The 17,350-nt window shown below is 32.3% G+C and overlaps 1 protein-coding gene across 6 annotated transcripts in view; it reads right to left on the bottom strand.

Annotated features, from left to right (window-relative positions):
* LOC132759467 (high affinity cAMP-specific and IBMX-insensitive 3',5'-cyclic phosphodiesterase 8B-like) overlaps positions 1 to 17,350 on the bottom strand; it is a 126,511-nt gene that overhangs the window by 21,263 nt on the left and 87,898 nt on the right. For all 6 annotated transcript variants that reach the window (XM_060751231.1, XM_060751230.1, XM_060751233.1 and 3 more), the window contains 5 exons: positions 17,062 to 17,121; positions 13,017 to 13,077; positions 3,392 to 3,559; positions 2,520 to 2,657; positions 616 to 704 (listed from right to left, as the gene is read on the bottom strand). In XM_060751231.1, the coding sequence (XP_060607214.1) occupies positions 616 to 704; positions 2,520 to 2,657; positions 3,392 to 3,559; positions 13,017 to 13,077; positions 17,062 to 17,121 (516 nt within the window). The remainder of the gene's footprint in view (positions 1 to 615; positions 705 to 2,519; positions 2,658 to 3,391; positions 3,560 to 13,016; positions 13,078 to 17,061; positions 17,122 to 17,350) is intronic.

Raw genomic sequence — 17,350 nt, forward strand, 5'->3', positions numbered from 1 at the left:
AATAAAAAAGTAAGGTTTTTTAAATGACATAAATGGTCAATGACATTAAGTAAACATAAACAAATTAAGAAAGTAAAAAACAATATTAACTGACATAAGTTGGTTTTGTGATAAGTGACATAAAGTGCAATGTATATGTAATAAGTTAAGGAAGTAAAATAATATCATTTGGCATAATTATAGAATTACTTTTCTGATACAACATAGAATATAAACTGACATAAATTAAACATGCAGAAAGTAAGGAAGTAAAATAATATTAACTGACATAATTAACAAATTGTTTTTTCTAAAACAACACAAAAACATTCTTTGCAAAATCTTTGCTAAGACTATTTTAGAAGGTATCAATATGTCCTTCTAAACATATTGATGACCAAAGCTCTTTTCAGTTTGTTTTTTGTTTTTTTTTAATTATACATATGCATAAGAAATAAAAGAAACATTTTTTTTGCTAAAACTCACTGCAGGTATGACCATAAGAATAAAACAACATGACTGAAAGTTTTTTTATTAAGATTTCTACGCTATATTTAAACAGCTTAGCCTGTTGAGTATTACTATGCTGCTTTGAACCGGAATTATCAAATTTCTTCTCAAAAATAAATATCTTACCCGCCTGCTGCGACAACTGGACAAATTTTACAATGCTGTGGAAACGCATCCCCACTTTTCCTTCTTGTATAATACGTCCCTTCCCACTTCTGAAAGAAAAGCAAGATCAACATTACGTGTTTTTTATAGTATCGCGTGTTTGTAACGTACGTTTCCATTGGACAATCATGATATACAGTACAACCTTTGCAGAGCTACACCCTGTGATAGACAAAGATTTTGGTTGTTAAAGAGAGGTGCTGCTTAAGAGAGGTTTAATTTATTGCTATGACTTACTTTGGACAGAAATTATAATGATGTTGTATTGAGGTTATTGCTTTACAGAGGGGCCTGCTCTGCAAAGGTTGCACTATATAACATAATACCTATATACATTTATAATGCAATTTTTTTATCCTATTCTTACGTTCAACAAGAGCCACAGCCAGGCAGGGGCAACAATCAACTTTTTTACTTTTCCTCCTAAAAGCAAACAAAAAATGATTTTAAAAAATCTCTAAAAAGATACAAACAGTTTTTCCTTTTTTTTAATTTCAATAGAAAATATCAAGAGATTTGCAGGCTGGCCTGGCTCTATACAGGTGACAAAGACTATGATCAATATTCGTTCCATTAGATTAAGGATAAAAGGGGAGCGGTGGCCTAGTGGTTAAGTTGTCTGCCTCTAAACCCAGAGATCATGGCTTCGAGCCCTACTCTGGTCACCACTATGTTTCTTCATATGACACCAGTACTGGTTGGTTCCAGGAAGCGGACTCAAAAGTGATTAATACATGATGCAACACCTTGAACTTGAGGGGGGATCACATCTAAAACTTTTCATAAAATATACCAAGTCATATAAATGTGTTAGTCAATATTCTCTTCTACACTGACGACAATTTATATAATTTTTATAAAATTATCTTATTTCCAATGTTTTGATGCTAGACAACAAACCTGAACTCCAGTCATTTCTTCTACTGGCATTACTCAAATATTATTCCAAACAGGAAATAGCTCATTCTAACAACAGTGTTATCAGAAATTTTAAATGTCATTTACTAATTAACAGGAAAATTTCCATTTTAATGTAAATTTTGTAAATTTCAAAGACAGAAAAAATACTCGCAAGAATTATACAAGCAAATTGTAACATTTCAAACAAGATTTTATCAGTCTTCATGAGCGAGTATAGTGCGTTAACTAACCAATGGATGGGGAAAGTATATAGCCGACAATCTTGAATAATTAACCTCCTTTTGAAATAATCTGTCAATAGTCTGTCAATATTTGTTTTAAAATGATATTATGTAAGAGAAAAAACATTTGAACCGTGTCATGACAAAACCAACATAATGGGTTTGCAACCAGCATGGATCCAGACCAGCCTGCGCATCCGCGCAGTCTGATCAGGATCCATGCTGTTCGCTTACCAACTCTATTACAAGTACTGAAACTGATAGCGAACAGCATGGATCCTGATCAGACTGCGCGGATGCGAAGGCTGGTCTGGATCCATGCTGGTCGCACACGCACTATGTTGGTTTTGTCGTGACACGGCTCATTTTTAAAATCAATACCACAATGTTGGGCCTTTAAATTCACGGCTAATGACACGCAAGATTTTATCGCAATATTATGTCACGGCAATAGAAAGAACTTCCTGATCGACAGTAACAGTACATTACGTCATAAACAACCTCTCATGTTGAAAGTTCAAGCTAACCATTGTTTTTTTAATGATCTTGTCCATATTTCAATCTAGACAAAACCATTCAATAATTTTAGGGGAGATGTACTGACTGGAGAGTGAACAGTGCAGACGATGATCCGCTGGGACATCATTCTGTGTTGTCCGATCTTGCTCTGCACTGGTTGTTTTTGTAGAATCTGTTATCGCCCGAAGGCTACGGGCTACTTACTTTTCCTTTTTTAATCTGATTATTAACACCGTCTTGTACGTCTGGTTTTACTCGCTCCCCTTTTAGTTCCCGTGAATCTTTTCCCACAACCTCTTCCATTGAATATCCAGTCAATCGTTCATATGCCGGATTCACATACTGTGAAAAATAACAAACAACATAACGCATAATATCATCATTTACTTCATAATTATATTAATCATACATGTGTAAAAACAAAATTGACATGCTCTTGTGACAAAAAAATCTTTTTTCATACTACACCATGTGTTATCATCTAAAAATTAAATGTACAACACTTTATATTATATTTACAAACTAAAAAGCCTTAACCTGCTGAATTTATATAACATATATAGTGCTCGATTTGTCAAAATTTCCAATGACAAATTTGGCTAAGGACAAATCTCTAAACTGTCATTCTTCCCCCACCAATGGCTTGCTCGCCCATATGGTTCATTCATTGATGTAATTAAGTGCATGCTGACCCATTTTAAACATGTGTGAGCAACCAGATCATGACTTAGCTAGTTATAAAGCTGGATATGACCAATTTTCCAATGGCAATTTTGGCTAAGGACAATTCTTTAAAATGCCATCCTCCCCCACCAATGGCTTGCCCACCCATACGATTTATTCTGATGGCGAGGGTAAAGAAACCAAACACACAAACCACTGATGGCTTAAGAGTTTTAATTTGAGATTGCAGATGGCAAAGATTCTTCTACAAACTTGTGCAATCATTCAAAAACCCATACCTTACACAAACAAACAAATCAACATATAACAAAAATGCTATCTCATCGTTATACAGCCGAAATTTTACAATCTCTAATAAACGAGATTTTAATATTTTTACATTTAATACTTACCTGAATTTCATGTTCATCGTTTGTGATTTCGACAGAGTCAGAAACGCTGTCTAAAGCACTAAATAATGCATTGCACGTGCGTAACTTTTGGTGAGATATAATTTCCCCATGCTCTAGCTGAAGAAGCTCATTTATACACGCTCCAACATTCGAGTTTTCCACGAATCTCTGAAAAGAGAGATAAATATTTCAATTATAATACTATATCAATTTTTTCTGTTTTACAAAAATTAATGACACGTTTCAAATGAGTTGATAAAACATTTTGATAGTTGGCACACATCTTCTGAAATTTTAATGAATTTCGAAGTTTTATCAGATTTTTTTAATGCCCCAAATACCCCAGCAATAGATTTGATCTAATTAAGTGCATGCGCACTCATTTTAAATGTACGAGTGACCAACCAATAATTGCAGCAACTATCAACAATATAAACTCAATATAAAATCAATAAAATCTAACACAAAGTATTCCAGCTAGCTCCTCTGTTATTTTGATGATTTCACAAGATTTCCGTTTTTCACTGAAATTTCCCATAAATCACAATCAAATATTGTATATATATTATATATATAACTACAAGTTTATGATAGATGTAGTATCCTAATAAAACTGCATTCCATTAAAATCTATACAACCATAAACTCTAGCTTATTTATGATTCAATCATAAAACTTGGGGGTATAATTGTAATTCAAATTTGATCTACTTTTACAGTTAGATATTTGTTCTATTTGATAACATTCTTAAAACCAGTACAGTCATGAGGACTAAAAGAAAAACTGGATCAAAATGAGTCTGCAATTTTCATTTTTCTTTCAAAATGAATCTTCACTTACAGTGTGACCAAAATGTTAAGTGACACCACATTTAAAGTGCCGCAAGCAGCCATTTTGCTTTGATCTGGAAACCTTTACAAGAGTCCGACACCGAGAGTATCATTAATATTCAATGGATATCTAGGCTAAATATATGTTGAGGTAGGTATGACGGCTGAAACCCTAACAGAATGATCATGTTACGACCTTCCTGGGCCAACAAACAAGTAGAAAAAATAATTTCCACTTTAAACAAACAGGTGGTACTGTATTGGGATAGAATAACCATGTTCTGACCTTCGTGACGGAAGGTTCAACAGAATCCGTAGAATAAAAATTGTCCAAACCAAACCTATGGTAACATGTTTTTTGTTGTTGTTTTTTTTTTTTCAAGTACATAATGGCTATAATGCTTGAGACTGCTGTGGTTATAGCAATTGTATATAGGCAACAGACAAATACGCAGACGGTTAAACAATAACGCAATGTATGCATTAATTCATTGCAACGACATAAACATTCAGTCTTTTGTGTAAGCGACACTGTGAATGAATGGCTATATCTCACTTGTTATCGCCATTCTATATGACTGTAAATGCAATATTAACACAGCTGTGTACCTGATATGTAGGTTAATGCATTCGCATATATATTTCTTCTAAAAAACAAAATGTAATCGAGTAAGATGCTTCTCTATAATATAATACTCTGACAGCGTATCATAGTAATTTGCATGTAAGTATATGCAGAATATTCAACGGAATATAGCAAAACAGTCAATCTAAAATATAAGTATACGAATATAGCAGAACAATCAACCAAGTATACAATGTAGCAGAATATTAAACCAAATATAGCAAACGTTAGCAGAACATTCAACCGAATATAGCAGTAATACTCAACAAACATATAGCAGAACAATCAACCAAATATAGCAATATTCAACCAAATATAGCAGAACAATTAACCAAATATAGCAGAACATTCAACTGAATATAGCAGAACATTCAACTGAATATAGCAGAACATTCAACCAAATATAGCAGAACAATTAACCAAATATAGCAGAACAATCAACAAAATATAGCAGAACATTCAACTGAATATAGCAGTATTCTACCAAATATAGCAGAACAATCAAGTGAATAAAGCAGAATAATCAGCCATTGAATATAGCAGGACAATCAATTGAATATAGCAGAACAAGTAACCAATATAATAAAATATTCATCTGAATATAGCAGTTATATATAATACTCAACAGATCGTCAGGATATTTACAAATGAATATAGTGGTGAATTTAACCAAATAATCACATAGATAAGCACATAGGTAAACACAGAGATAAATACATAGATAAATACATGGGTAAACACATAGATAAACACATGGGTAGAACTTTTCTAAGCCAAGACTGCTAACATTAAAAAATCCAAATTTCAACGCAGGATTTTATCATTCAAAGGTGAAGGGCACATTCACTAGACAAGAAATTGCCTCTCTTCTAATGAAATGGGCACATACAAATATTAAACATCTATTCAGCATGTTCTTCTGTGCAATGAAACAAACTAAATTGGAAAATTCTGAAGTCTTTCCACAATAATTGAAATAAATGTACACTAAAATCGTACAAATTGCGGAATCAAATTTGCAATTTTGATTCTATCTAATATCGTTAGACGTTATTAAATCTACTCTTCTCCTTCATGATATCAATAGTTATCTGCCCACCATAACATGCACTTTCAAATCACCTATTTTGAAATTTTGTTTCTTAAAATTCACGAAAATAACTAGGATGGGGGGGGGGGAGAGAAGAATTATTGATTGAACATGGCAAGTCATTTTCCGGAAATAAATGAATCAAGCCTAACCAAGTCATGTCTGGAGATATAAAAAACGAGGCGCAAAAGAAGACCATTCAATAAGACGTAAATGTCACGAGACGTAAATTTGTCAGCGTTCTCACTCTGTCCATCAAATTTACATGTCAAATTGTCTTCTGAAGACTCCCTGATGAAATAATGGATTTTTTCGCGGGGAAGAACTGAATCCCCCCATCAAAAGCTGATTCTATTTGTCGATCAACACTTGCAGGGATTCCTGGGTAATTGCTTAAAAGTTAATATCCGTTCTTAATAAATTTAGCTAAATCCTGCCATTAATGTAAAAAAACATTTCGCCTAAAAGTATGTTTTTATGTAATTTGTCAGGAATTACTTTCTCTAATAAACATGGCTGATTGATTAATTTGATTAACGATTGATACATGTACTAAATGTACTCTTTAAGATAAAAATATCTCGATCATTAAAAATAATAGACCCTGAGGCAGTCAAGTTCTAATGAACGTTAATTGCAACAATCAAAGACGATCATTTATAAACAAAATCTAGAATGTAATAAATTTAACCTACCAGTATAAATATATGCAGACTGATCCGATATTATTTGTGTAAATTTCTTGATGAAATATTCAGAAGGTATTTAATAACAATAAATATTGCATTGGAATCAACTCTAAATGTTAGCAATGCAAAAAAATCAGCTGATTTTATTATCTGTTACAATTATTTGTTGCCTAACATCTCAAGACATTTTGCAGTTCTAAATTAAACTATGCCTGGTCCGAGGTTACTTTAGAACAGTATATATTATGTAGGAATTTTGCCGGGACTGGGCGATGAGTTCGAGCGAAGGGAGGTATTCGAGCGATTTCAGTTTAACTGTATAATTATGATAATTACATTAATTGCACTTAATGTTAAATTTATACATAGCACTGGACACATTGATCATTATATAAAGCAGATTTAGGATTCCATATCAGATAAATCAATTATTAATTTCTAATTATAATCATTATAATTAAGGTGATAAGTAATAAAATATTGTAAAAAAAAACACATTTTAAAGCTAATTCTAAAGCAATACACTTGTAGGAATCTTCAGTTTAACTTTGTCTGATTTGTTGAGAAGTATTATTATAAAAGACAGCTTTACCATTCCAAGCCAAATGAACAACACCCCCCCACCCACCCCCTTAGACCCAATCTGCTTTTGATTGACATGCTACACTGAATAATCACAGAGAAATTGCATACCACTTCATGAACAAGAGGATTTAGATTTAAACAATACATAAATAAAGTTGTCATTACTTTGGAATTTTAGCTGAATTGATAACTTTATTATTCTAATTCTGTAATATAAGTCTAGGCTTATTTTCTAAGTTAAAACAGCATGTCTTCAGATTCATGCTAATTTACATGGAAATTTAAAAAATGTATTGATAAGTAAAATATTGTTAAGTGAACAAAGAAAATAATTGTCTTCCATTATCACTCTTGAGTTTCATTTAATTTCTTGAGTTTCATAAAAATTCCTTTTCCTTCAATACTATTCTTTGCATCAGTTTTCGAGTAAAACTTCCATTCTATTCTTTTACTTTCCCACTATTTTAGTCATTGTCTTCAATTACATTTTTAGACATTAATTCACATGTCTAAGACTAAGGCTAGGAAAAATGTCTTTTGTACCACAAAACTTTCAGAAAGTCACCTAAGGGCATATTTATAAATGACGTCTGCTACAGAGACTGACAAAATACTGCAAATTAGTGTCAATGTATCTCAAAGGCAGTGTAACCTACTGAATACATGTATATCATTTGTTTAAGAAAAGAAAATATAAAAAAAACGAAAGAAACTGTGCTACAAATATATTAAATGCAAATTGCTAAACCCCCCCCCCCCCAAAAAAAAAGGGGGAGCTACATATTTAACCCAAAAACATAGTGACAACTGGGGTTCAAAACACTACAAATGCTAATTCAAATGTTTTTCATAAATATAGTCCAAAATGAACTTTGTATTGAGTTATGTAAACATACGTCATCGTCGGATACCCACGGCCGAACCATTAACATTTATTTTATTATTTTATTGCATGTTATGTGACATGTTTATCAATCGTGGGTATCCGACGATGACATACATCTGCAATTTACAGCTTTAATGATATGGAAACTGTAAAGTCTATAATTTGTAATACTAGGTTTAAAAAGGTTATTCTGTGAATGTCTTTTTTCTTACAACCCATTGGCCATGAAATCATTGAATCAGGATCGGCTCCAAATTATAAAATCTAGGAGCGACCAAAAAAAATGGTCTAAAAATAGATCTCATGCACTGATTAACTTATAAATTACCCAATCCGATTAAGATAATACGAGTTGATGTTCCAAAAACGTAAAATGTGATTACGTATCCCTATCCCAGAAAAGAGAAGAAAAACCTTTTTCGACTTTTACCGTGAAAGGAATAATGGAACGAATAAGGTACATGTATATTGATCTCGGGACTTCAATAACACTGTACCTTTTAATTCCATTATCTGACGGTGGGGCTTTAATCTCATCACAAGAATAAGACCTATCAATCAGTTACGATTCATTATGGAAAAGTTATTCAAGTTACGCATCAGGATCTAATACCCGCCACCGATTCAATTTTCTTCTTTCAGAAAAGCTGTGTATAGAATTAATGAAAACTACCGTTGTTATTTTGCCTCCTGATTGATTGATAAATTAATCCGCGGAAGAAATGGATTGTGGGAAAGTTACGGATGAAATGATGATATTTTCAGAGAAATGGTATAGATACTGTGCCCCAGATATCTCCATAATCTTGTTGATTGATTATAGGACAACACTTCCAGTATTCATTGCAAGTTATGATATCCCATTCTTTACATTTATAGAGTCAATATTACAAAGTTGTGTTGAGCATGACAAGGGTCTTGACAAACCTCATTGTACGTATTTATTTGCCGTCATCTTTTATCAAAAGAAAAAGTCTTTGGGACATCTACAATTGCCTTTTGTATCTTTTAAACTTTAAATAATAATATTGATGACCTTGACCTATTTAATTTGACCTTGTAGACATATATAATTATAGGACCTAACTGTTGATATAAATAGCTACTTGGTGGTGGCTATGTGGTGAAGGTGCCAGTCTCATGGGTTTGAGCCATATTTCAAGGGTTACAACAATGTACGCTCATATAACACCAGTCCTTGCTAATTCAGAGAAGCCATCTAGAGAGCACTGCAAATAAGTTTCATCCTTTCTCCACAATAAAACTATAATAATATGTTTATATTACTGTAAACTGAATCTTTTGTTTTTTTGTCTGGTTTTTATGTTGATTTGAACACATTTTTTAGCTATTTCTTGTCAGTCGACCAAGTTAACTGCCTTTCCTGGATAACTAACCAGTAAATGCCAATTTCTTCCAGAATGAGAGACTTCTTGTCTTATATGACTTGAGACACATAATAACTATAAGAGTCAATATTCATAATCAATTGTCATAGAAAAATAATGCTTGGCCTGAGATTCAAACCAGCAACGTACCCATGGATTACAAATTTGGTGCTCCCCGTATTACGATGAATGTTTAAGACAGCTAGGGAAAATTGATGATTATACATCATGCTATATTTTGTTTACCTTCAATGACTGTGTGGTAAAGACATTTGCTTTTAATTGACATGCAAGATGGTTGTTCAGTTCAAGTTATTTTGACAATATTTAAAATAATCTTAAAATTGTGGCTTAAACTGTTTAAATCTGTAAACAATTCACATATAATTAAGCTTGTTTCTGATTTTATAAGTAATACATTGGCCGACTTATATTTTCCCTGAAAAGGCTGCAAAGCAAAAAAAACACACCCCTCTAAAATGTTGAGAACCAACCAAATGCAATTTACATATCATATTTCCCAAAATGCAACATGAAATTGAATGTTGAGCCGGGCATCAATCGTGGTCTGGATATTCGAAATGTTGAAAATTAAATTACACTGCATCTTTCTGCAATACACAATGTCTCATAACTCTCTCCCAAATGATTTCTCCAGACAAAACCATGAAAAATTGAATTAGTGAGCATTAATACGCAATAAATATCGTAACTGATTGTTCCTGAAAAGGCATAATTGTTTTGTTATTTTTCCCTCTTGGAGAAAAATTGTCACTAAGTCTTTACAGAGCTTTCTGTATACAATATATATGCATAGTAAATTACTTGTCTATCTTAAAACAGCAAGTCCAAGTCACCCTGTATATGTATAAATACTCTGACGCAAATAATTGTCCAATCTTCGGAAAATTCCTGGCGACAAAATTTTCCTATAAAGATTCTTGGTAATTGACCAATCAGATTAGAGGGATGTATTTCAGATTAATGTCAATCCTTGCCGAGAATACAAATTTTCTCGACAGTTTTTGCAACATTTTCCCTTCACTAATAGGATAACGAAGTTCAAAGCAAGGCTTATAGATTTCAAGAATAATAAGCAAAAAAACTATCTTCCTAATACAAATGAATAAACTTTGCCAAAGGCCAATGGATTCAAGAAATAGAAATAATTGCATGGTGGCAGAAGACAATACGACAGTTGGTGGAAGGAGGGGGCGGGCCGTACTTGCTGAATTGGGAGGATAATTGTGAAATAAGAGTCATAAAAATTATCAAAGCTCGCTAAAAATAACTATCAACAAACTAGTCTGTAATCATGAATGGTGATAAATTGTCAGAAATTAAGTGGAGGGACATTGAGATGACGGATGCATGAAACTGGATAAAATTACCGACCAATTATAAACTGGACTTTACACAATCACTAAATGTGGGTTTGGGGGGAAAAACAGAGACATTTCTCTTTTCGTTCAGTAGGAGTAACAACTTATTAACCCATAATAGCTTTCCAGTGTTTCTTACGTAAAACTCTCAAAGTGCATTTTTTTAATAAACCGAAAATTACATCATACAGAAATACCTAAGTATGTAAGCCCAATCAAAATGTCATAACTGTACAATCATGAACAACATATGAACTTTAAGAATGACAGTGACAGTTCACTTTCTGCCTTGCAAATCTGGATCAGAATTGTGACCACTTGTGGGTGGAGCTATAGATTAAAAGATCAGTTGACCTTTCTGAATGTGACATGACTCAACTAACGTCTTAATATGGGATCTAGACAAGCAAACAGGTCATGTGATCATAGTATAATTTATGAGTACCCGATAGATCATAATGAATAACCAAAAGATCATAATCTGAATATCTATTCCTTATAGAACCAAATTCTTGAAATTACCTTAAAGTACCATAGAATTAAATCTTTGGAATGACCAGTACCAGTAAAACGTATCATATAGAATGACGATAATTGCCCTATATTTAAAACATGGCTTTTTCGATCATATCCATCATGAAATAAAAGAATTTCTAATTATTTTTTCAGCAGAACAAACAACAATTTTTTTTATTTCAACAGTTTTAATCCCAAAACAGCTATGTATGATGAAAAAAAAGAAGGAATATTAGATATGCAACAATTTAGGAAAAAACTAGGAAAATGTACAAGCATTTTTAAAAACTAGGAGAAGCAAATTAATTATTAACGAAAAAACTAGGAATACTGGAGACCTTGTAATGGTAGCGACTAATTGCAAGTCCTTGTGTGCCATAAATTAGTATTTTTTTTATTGTTGTTGTTTTTCTTTAAATAATTGTAGCAGTAAAGAATTTGACTATTTATTACAGCAGAATCGGTATTTTTGAAAATATTATTATGTTTTTGGCCTGTAAAATACATTCAAGGTGACTGTCACGCTGACTCAAATATTGAAACAAATTATACGCGTTATTATTCCAGTATCATATTTTTTTCCGCACCAAAATACAACTTCAATATAACATTTTTCCAAAAGAAATATTTCAAACCCTTTTTATTTCTTAGTTCTGGCATTAAAAATTTACCATACACAGCTTCTTTTGATTTTTTTTTCTTTTCTTCTCCTTTTAAATTCTGTCAAGAAAAGGACTAACTGATATTTGATATATGTAAATAGTGGGTTAAAGAGCTAGCTGTACTAGTAACTTCAGATAAAAGGATAAAAACGAACACTGAATTAAGCAAAACATGTTTAGCTTTAATAAGCTTCATCAGTTAATAATTTTGATATAATTATAACAAAGGAAATGACGTAAACGTACCAAATGGACGTCTACATTAATCAACGCCATATTTGACACGTAAAATAAACTTTATATAATAAAAAAATTGTCTATTACTAATTTATACAAAAAATATGTACATGTGTACATAATAAAAAATATGTACATGTGTACATAATTATAGACGTAATTATTTTAAATAGCACATTATAATTTTAAGATTTACATAAAATAACTGGATCAAAAGATGCATACATTATCACAAAGAAACTAGGCAAGTAACTTCATAATTCCAATTAAAGAATATTTCATTATTAAGTCACAATGACACTGGCAAAGTAAAGAAATTTTTTCCAACAGATTGATCAATTCAGATAATTTATTTAGGCACTAAAATAGGGAATATCGTAAAACCTGGGGTACAAGGTACTTGGTTCAGGACTCAGGACTTCCGGTGGGGTTTCATAACCAGAATGTTAGTCACTGTGGAGCTATACCTGGCGTACCTTGTGGCGGTTGGGGTGACATCTGAGTGGAACAATATTTGATATAATAAATTTCTGCGCCTGGTAAGGTTAAAGGCACTGGACAAGATATTTTGATTACATACAAGACTATACATCACCCTGGTGCAATAACTGGTTTACTCCTATTAGATTTACAAGGACTTAAACCATTACTGGACTGAGGTGAAGAAGTAGTCCTTTAATAGTTACATAGAAATTGAACAAAATGTGTTTCATACAATAAAGATATAGTACTTACTCGATTAAATCCAGCTTTTAGCAATGGCAATATTGAAGGTTCATCTTTATCAGTTTGAGAACTGAAAAATAAAAAGATACAAACTTTATGGAAATAATGTCACTTTAAAGGGACTCGACTGACATGGGTTTTTTTTACATGATGTGACTTGAAATATTTTTTTGCAAGATTTATGTACCATTAATTTTGATACAAGTCTGGAATGCCAAATTTCAGATCATTTATTAAACTGCACTTTTCCAAGATAATTATTCATTCCATATTGTGAAAAAAGAAAAACACTGAAAAGCACTTAAAAGTTTTTTACTCAAATCTGACTAGAATTTTTTTGTTTCTTTGGAACCCCTCATTGAGCACCTCATCGGAGTTCCTTCAAATAAGGAAAATCTAATTTGCTTTTCACTTTTCTAAGCCATACAAGTCATTTACAGTTGTTTTTCAGGAGGATTTCTCGGGACAAGATTCATATTACATTATACTAAAATCTCGGTTAATTCGACTTAAGTTACTTATCTTAAAATGATTCTAAACAAAGCAAAGTATTTATGTTTCGACCAAACCATGTTTAAATATAGCTAAATAATGAACCTGATGACCGGACCTTTGTACATTTCGAGACCAAATCAGATTTATACTAAACTAAACTAAAAACATGATCTGAATAGCAAACTATTTGTCTCCAGAAAGTTTTCATTTGACACAATTACAGGACGTGATGAGTACATATAACAAAAATCTAATTAAATTTCCACGATGATATTCTGTTTATGAATTTAATATGTCATATAATGCTTATAGCTTGTAAGGAATCGAGGGCAAATTTCAAACGAAGAGGACAATTTACCTATTCCCCAGATGTTAAATGATTGTATAATACCCGTGACATGTGATAAATATACAGTAGTATGTACATTAATAATCAGTCATATATATTGTGAATTATTATGTAACAAAAAATATTTTCCTCCACAATTGTTACAAGTTGATAACAAGTCAGTATTGCATAAAATTCACAGGCAGAAAGAATCCACCTAATTACAAATAAGTTCAGGGAACTGGAAGAGTTGTGAAAACAAAAAAAGTTTGGAAAAGGGCAAATGCCTGGCAAGCAGTGAAAACAAACAAAATTATATGATAATTACAGGCATCCTTTTGAATGATAGTGCAAAAGTGCATCATCTCTCAGGAACACCCCCCCCCTCCCACTCAATGCTCCTAGCACCGAATTAAGTAGTATTAAATCTTAAACACTATCCTAGAGGACCAGAAAAATGTTGCCTCTCAATGCATTAATTCAGGCACTAACAGGCACCTAAGTAGTACCACCTGCGTTTCTTAAGCTAGCTAGTGAGCTCCCTCGCTGCTGATGAATGAATCCAAAGTCCATAGTGGGGGATTTAAACTCACAGCGATGAGGGGCACGTGGTTCAAATTCAATGACCTTAACCGCTAAGACACTGACGCCGGCCTGCCAAAAATGTATGCATCTTTCCTGTGCCTCGGACTGGCGAGTATGGCACTGTATCTTATGTATGAATATAACAATTATAGGATTATTTGATCTCACTGTACAATGTGATCGTATTAATTGGGATGCTATGAATTCACTTAATTTCGTGGGCATGAATTTTTGTGGTTTAGTCAAAAAGGACAATTTCGTGGGGTCTTAAATTCATGTATTGTCTGTTTTGCAAAACTGAAAAATACAAATAGTGCAATGCAGAATAATGATACCGCAGACAAAATAAATTTTACTGGGATGGTCTATCAATGAAAATCACGAAAAGACGCTTCCCACAAATAACTTTAATTTTTAGCAGTACTTTCTAAAGAGTACTTTTATACTATATTAAAACAGCCGACCTGGTTTCAGGACACAATTTCATAAAATATTAACATTTCCAATAGTTTAGAGAAAAGAATGTGCAGATTTCAGTGCCGTCTTTTTGACCTATATTTACAAATTCTATAATACAACAATTTTCACATTTGTACTTCACTTGAAATATTCATGAAATCTGTAATAAGTAATTTCCATACAAAAATACTCATCATTATCATACTATAAAATCTCTGGCAGTATTTTGTTTGTTTGACTGTTTTTTATGCTATGCTATGTGAGAACAATTTCCCCGTGCCCGTCTGAGGATCGTACCAGCTATCCTTGGATCACAAATCCGATTCTCACCATTAACAGAACTAAGCGGGCAGACCTCAGTTAAAAAATAAACAACAAATTCAAGATCATGTCATTTTTCATATTAATAGTGAAAAAAGTTGTCTGAATAAATTCATACTTTGGCTTTATTAATTCACACTTTCACTTTGGCTTCATTTATCCGTACTTTGGCTTAATTTACTCATACTTTGGCTTAATTCTTTAATACTTTGGCTTAATTTATTCATACTTTGGCTTAATTCATTCATACTTTGGCTTAATTTATTCATACTTTGGCTTAATTCATTCATACTTACTTTAAAATGGATGCAGTACTTTTACTTAACCTTATTGATTATAACTTGTTTTCTTCAAATTTAATTTTCATCTTGAAAATAATTTAATATGCTACATACAACATTCTTACATGAGATTCAAGAATAATTTCAAGATCTCCCATTCATTTTAATGAAGATTACATGTGTTGTTAATTATAAAAATCTATTATCATTAATTTATGGAGTTCTCTTTGGAAAATCCTTAACATAGACTCTGCCTCATAAAAAGAGAAGATTTTGACCTATAACATTTAGCGATTCAATCACTTATAAAAGACTGGAGAATGAATACATAAGCTGGTAGGCTTTCTAAACAACATTTATTAGAAAAGATATTGTATTATTAGTTGCGGATAGTTATATTATATGAGATATTGAATATCTGAATATTTTCTTTATATTCAATGACATGGAAGATAAAAATATATATAATTCCACGAAACAAGAAAATGAATAACTTAATAATCTCAAAATAAAGATGTACATAGAAAACTAGAAATATGTCCATAGGACATGACTGTGGGTGCCGAGATATTCCACTGATTTGTTAGTCTTTTAATGAACAGTATGACAGAGTGACCATAGGAAAGACAATCAAGTGCAAATCTATATGCACCCAACATAAATATCAAATAAGAATGGAATACATTGAGCTTTTGAAACTTGGGAAGAAAAATAAAAACACTTAAAAAAGAGATTGGTTCTAAAGCAAGTGAAAAGTTTTATATTACAACGACTCCATTAACTTCACTATAATTAATGAAACAATTGCATGGGCCCCGTTTGATTCATGTTGCTTTCTCATTCTTTTTTTTTTTTTTCTCATTCTTTTTTTTTCATCAAACAAACTTTAAACAACAGGTTTTTTAGACCTCAACAGTCACAGCTTTAATGGTTTCATCTCATTTTGTATGATAAAGTATTATTTTTGGTCTACTGTATCTTTAAAGATTTCACCCTTGAATGTACTCATAACTCCAGGAGTGTAAGTGTAACATTTTCTAAAAGAGGCGGCGGTGGTGGTTAGTGATCATTTGTAAAGTTAATACATTTATCTCATGGAATAAATCTTGCATCTTAAAATGTAGTTTATTTCAAACATTTATCTTAGCTCCATTGTAATGTAAATTACAATTATACTAGAAGCATATTTGAACAACTCTACAGTCAAATTCCAGGATTTAACCAGTCCCCTGGTATCATATGAGGAAAATGGTCCTCCGCTCCCAATAAGGCTCGAACGCATGATCACTTGGCTAAGAGGCAGACATCTTTACCATTAAGCCATCGTTCCCCTGACATGCAGCTGAAATCTAAACTCTTAGCTTACTGATGACAACTGGTTCTACCCATGTGGCAAGTGCAGACAAACAACAGTCGGTTGGACTCGGTCTGCACCGGTTCCATGGATAGAACCACGGTTTCCCACTGCCAGCAGGCTAAGAGTTAAACTCACTCACATTGTTATCACAATTCACGAGAAGAAATATTACACGTAAGACGAATACTTTGATTTATCTAAAGTCTTAACTTTTATTATTTTACTTACTGTCTCTTTGTGACTGCCACTATTACCGTATGTTCACTTGCTTTTGTACCTCGTATTGACCTGAAATTAAACAAAATAAAAGAGCTTATCATACATAGAACAGAATGGATTATATATTCTTTTATCTAAGTTAAGTTCCATTATGACGCTCCCAATGCTTCACAAATTTACATATCCATTTCAATAGATTCATAGACATATATAATGAATAATGTATACCTCAATGAGATGTCAGCTAGTTTGTGTTTTTCAAAGCATTCTAAATTAAACAAAAATATATGGAACTTCA

The sequence above is a fragment of the Ruditapes philippinarum genome, unplaced genomic scaffold, assembly GCF_026571515.1.
Source record: "Ruditapes philippinarum isolate M1 unplaced genomic scaffold, ASM2657151v2 ctg93_1_1_1_1, whole genome shotgun sequence".
NCBI lineage: Eukaryota > Metazoa > Mollusca > Bivalvia > Venerida > Veneridae > Ruditapes > Ruditapes philippinarum.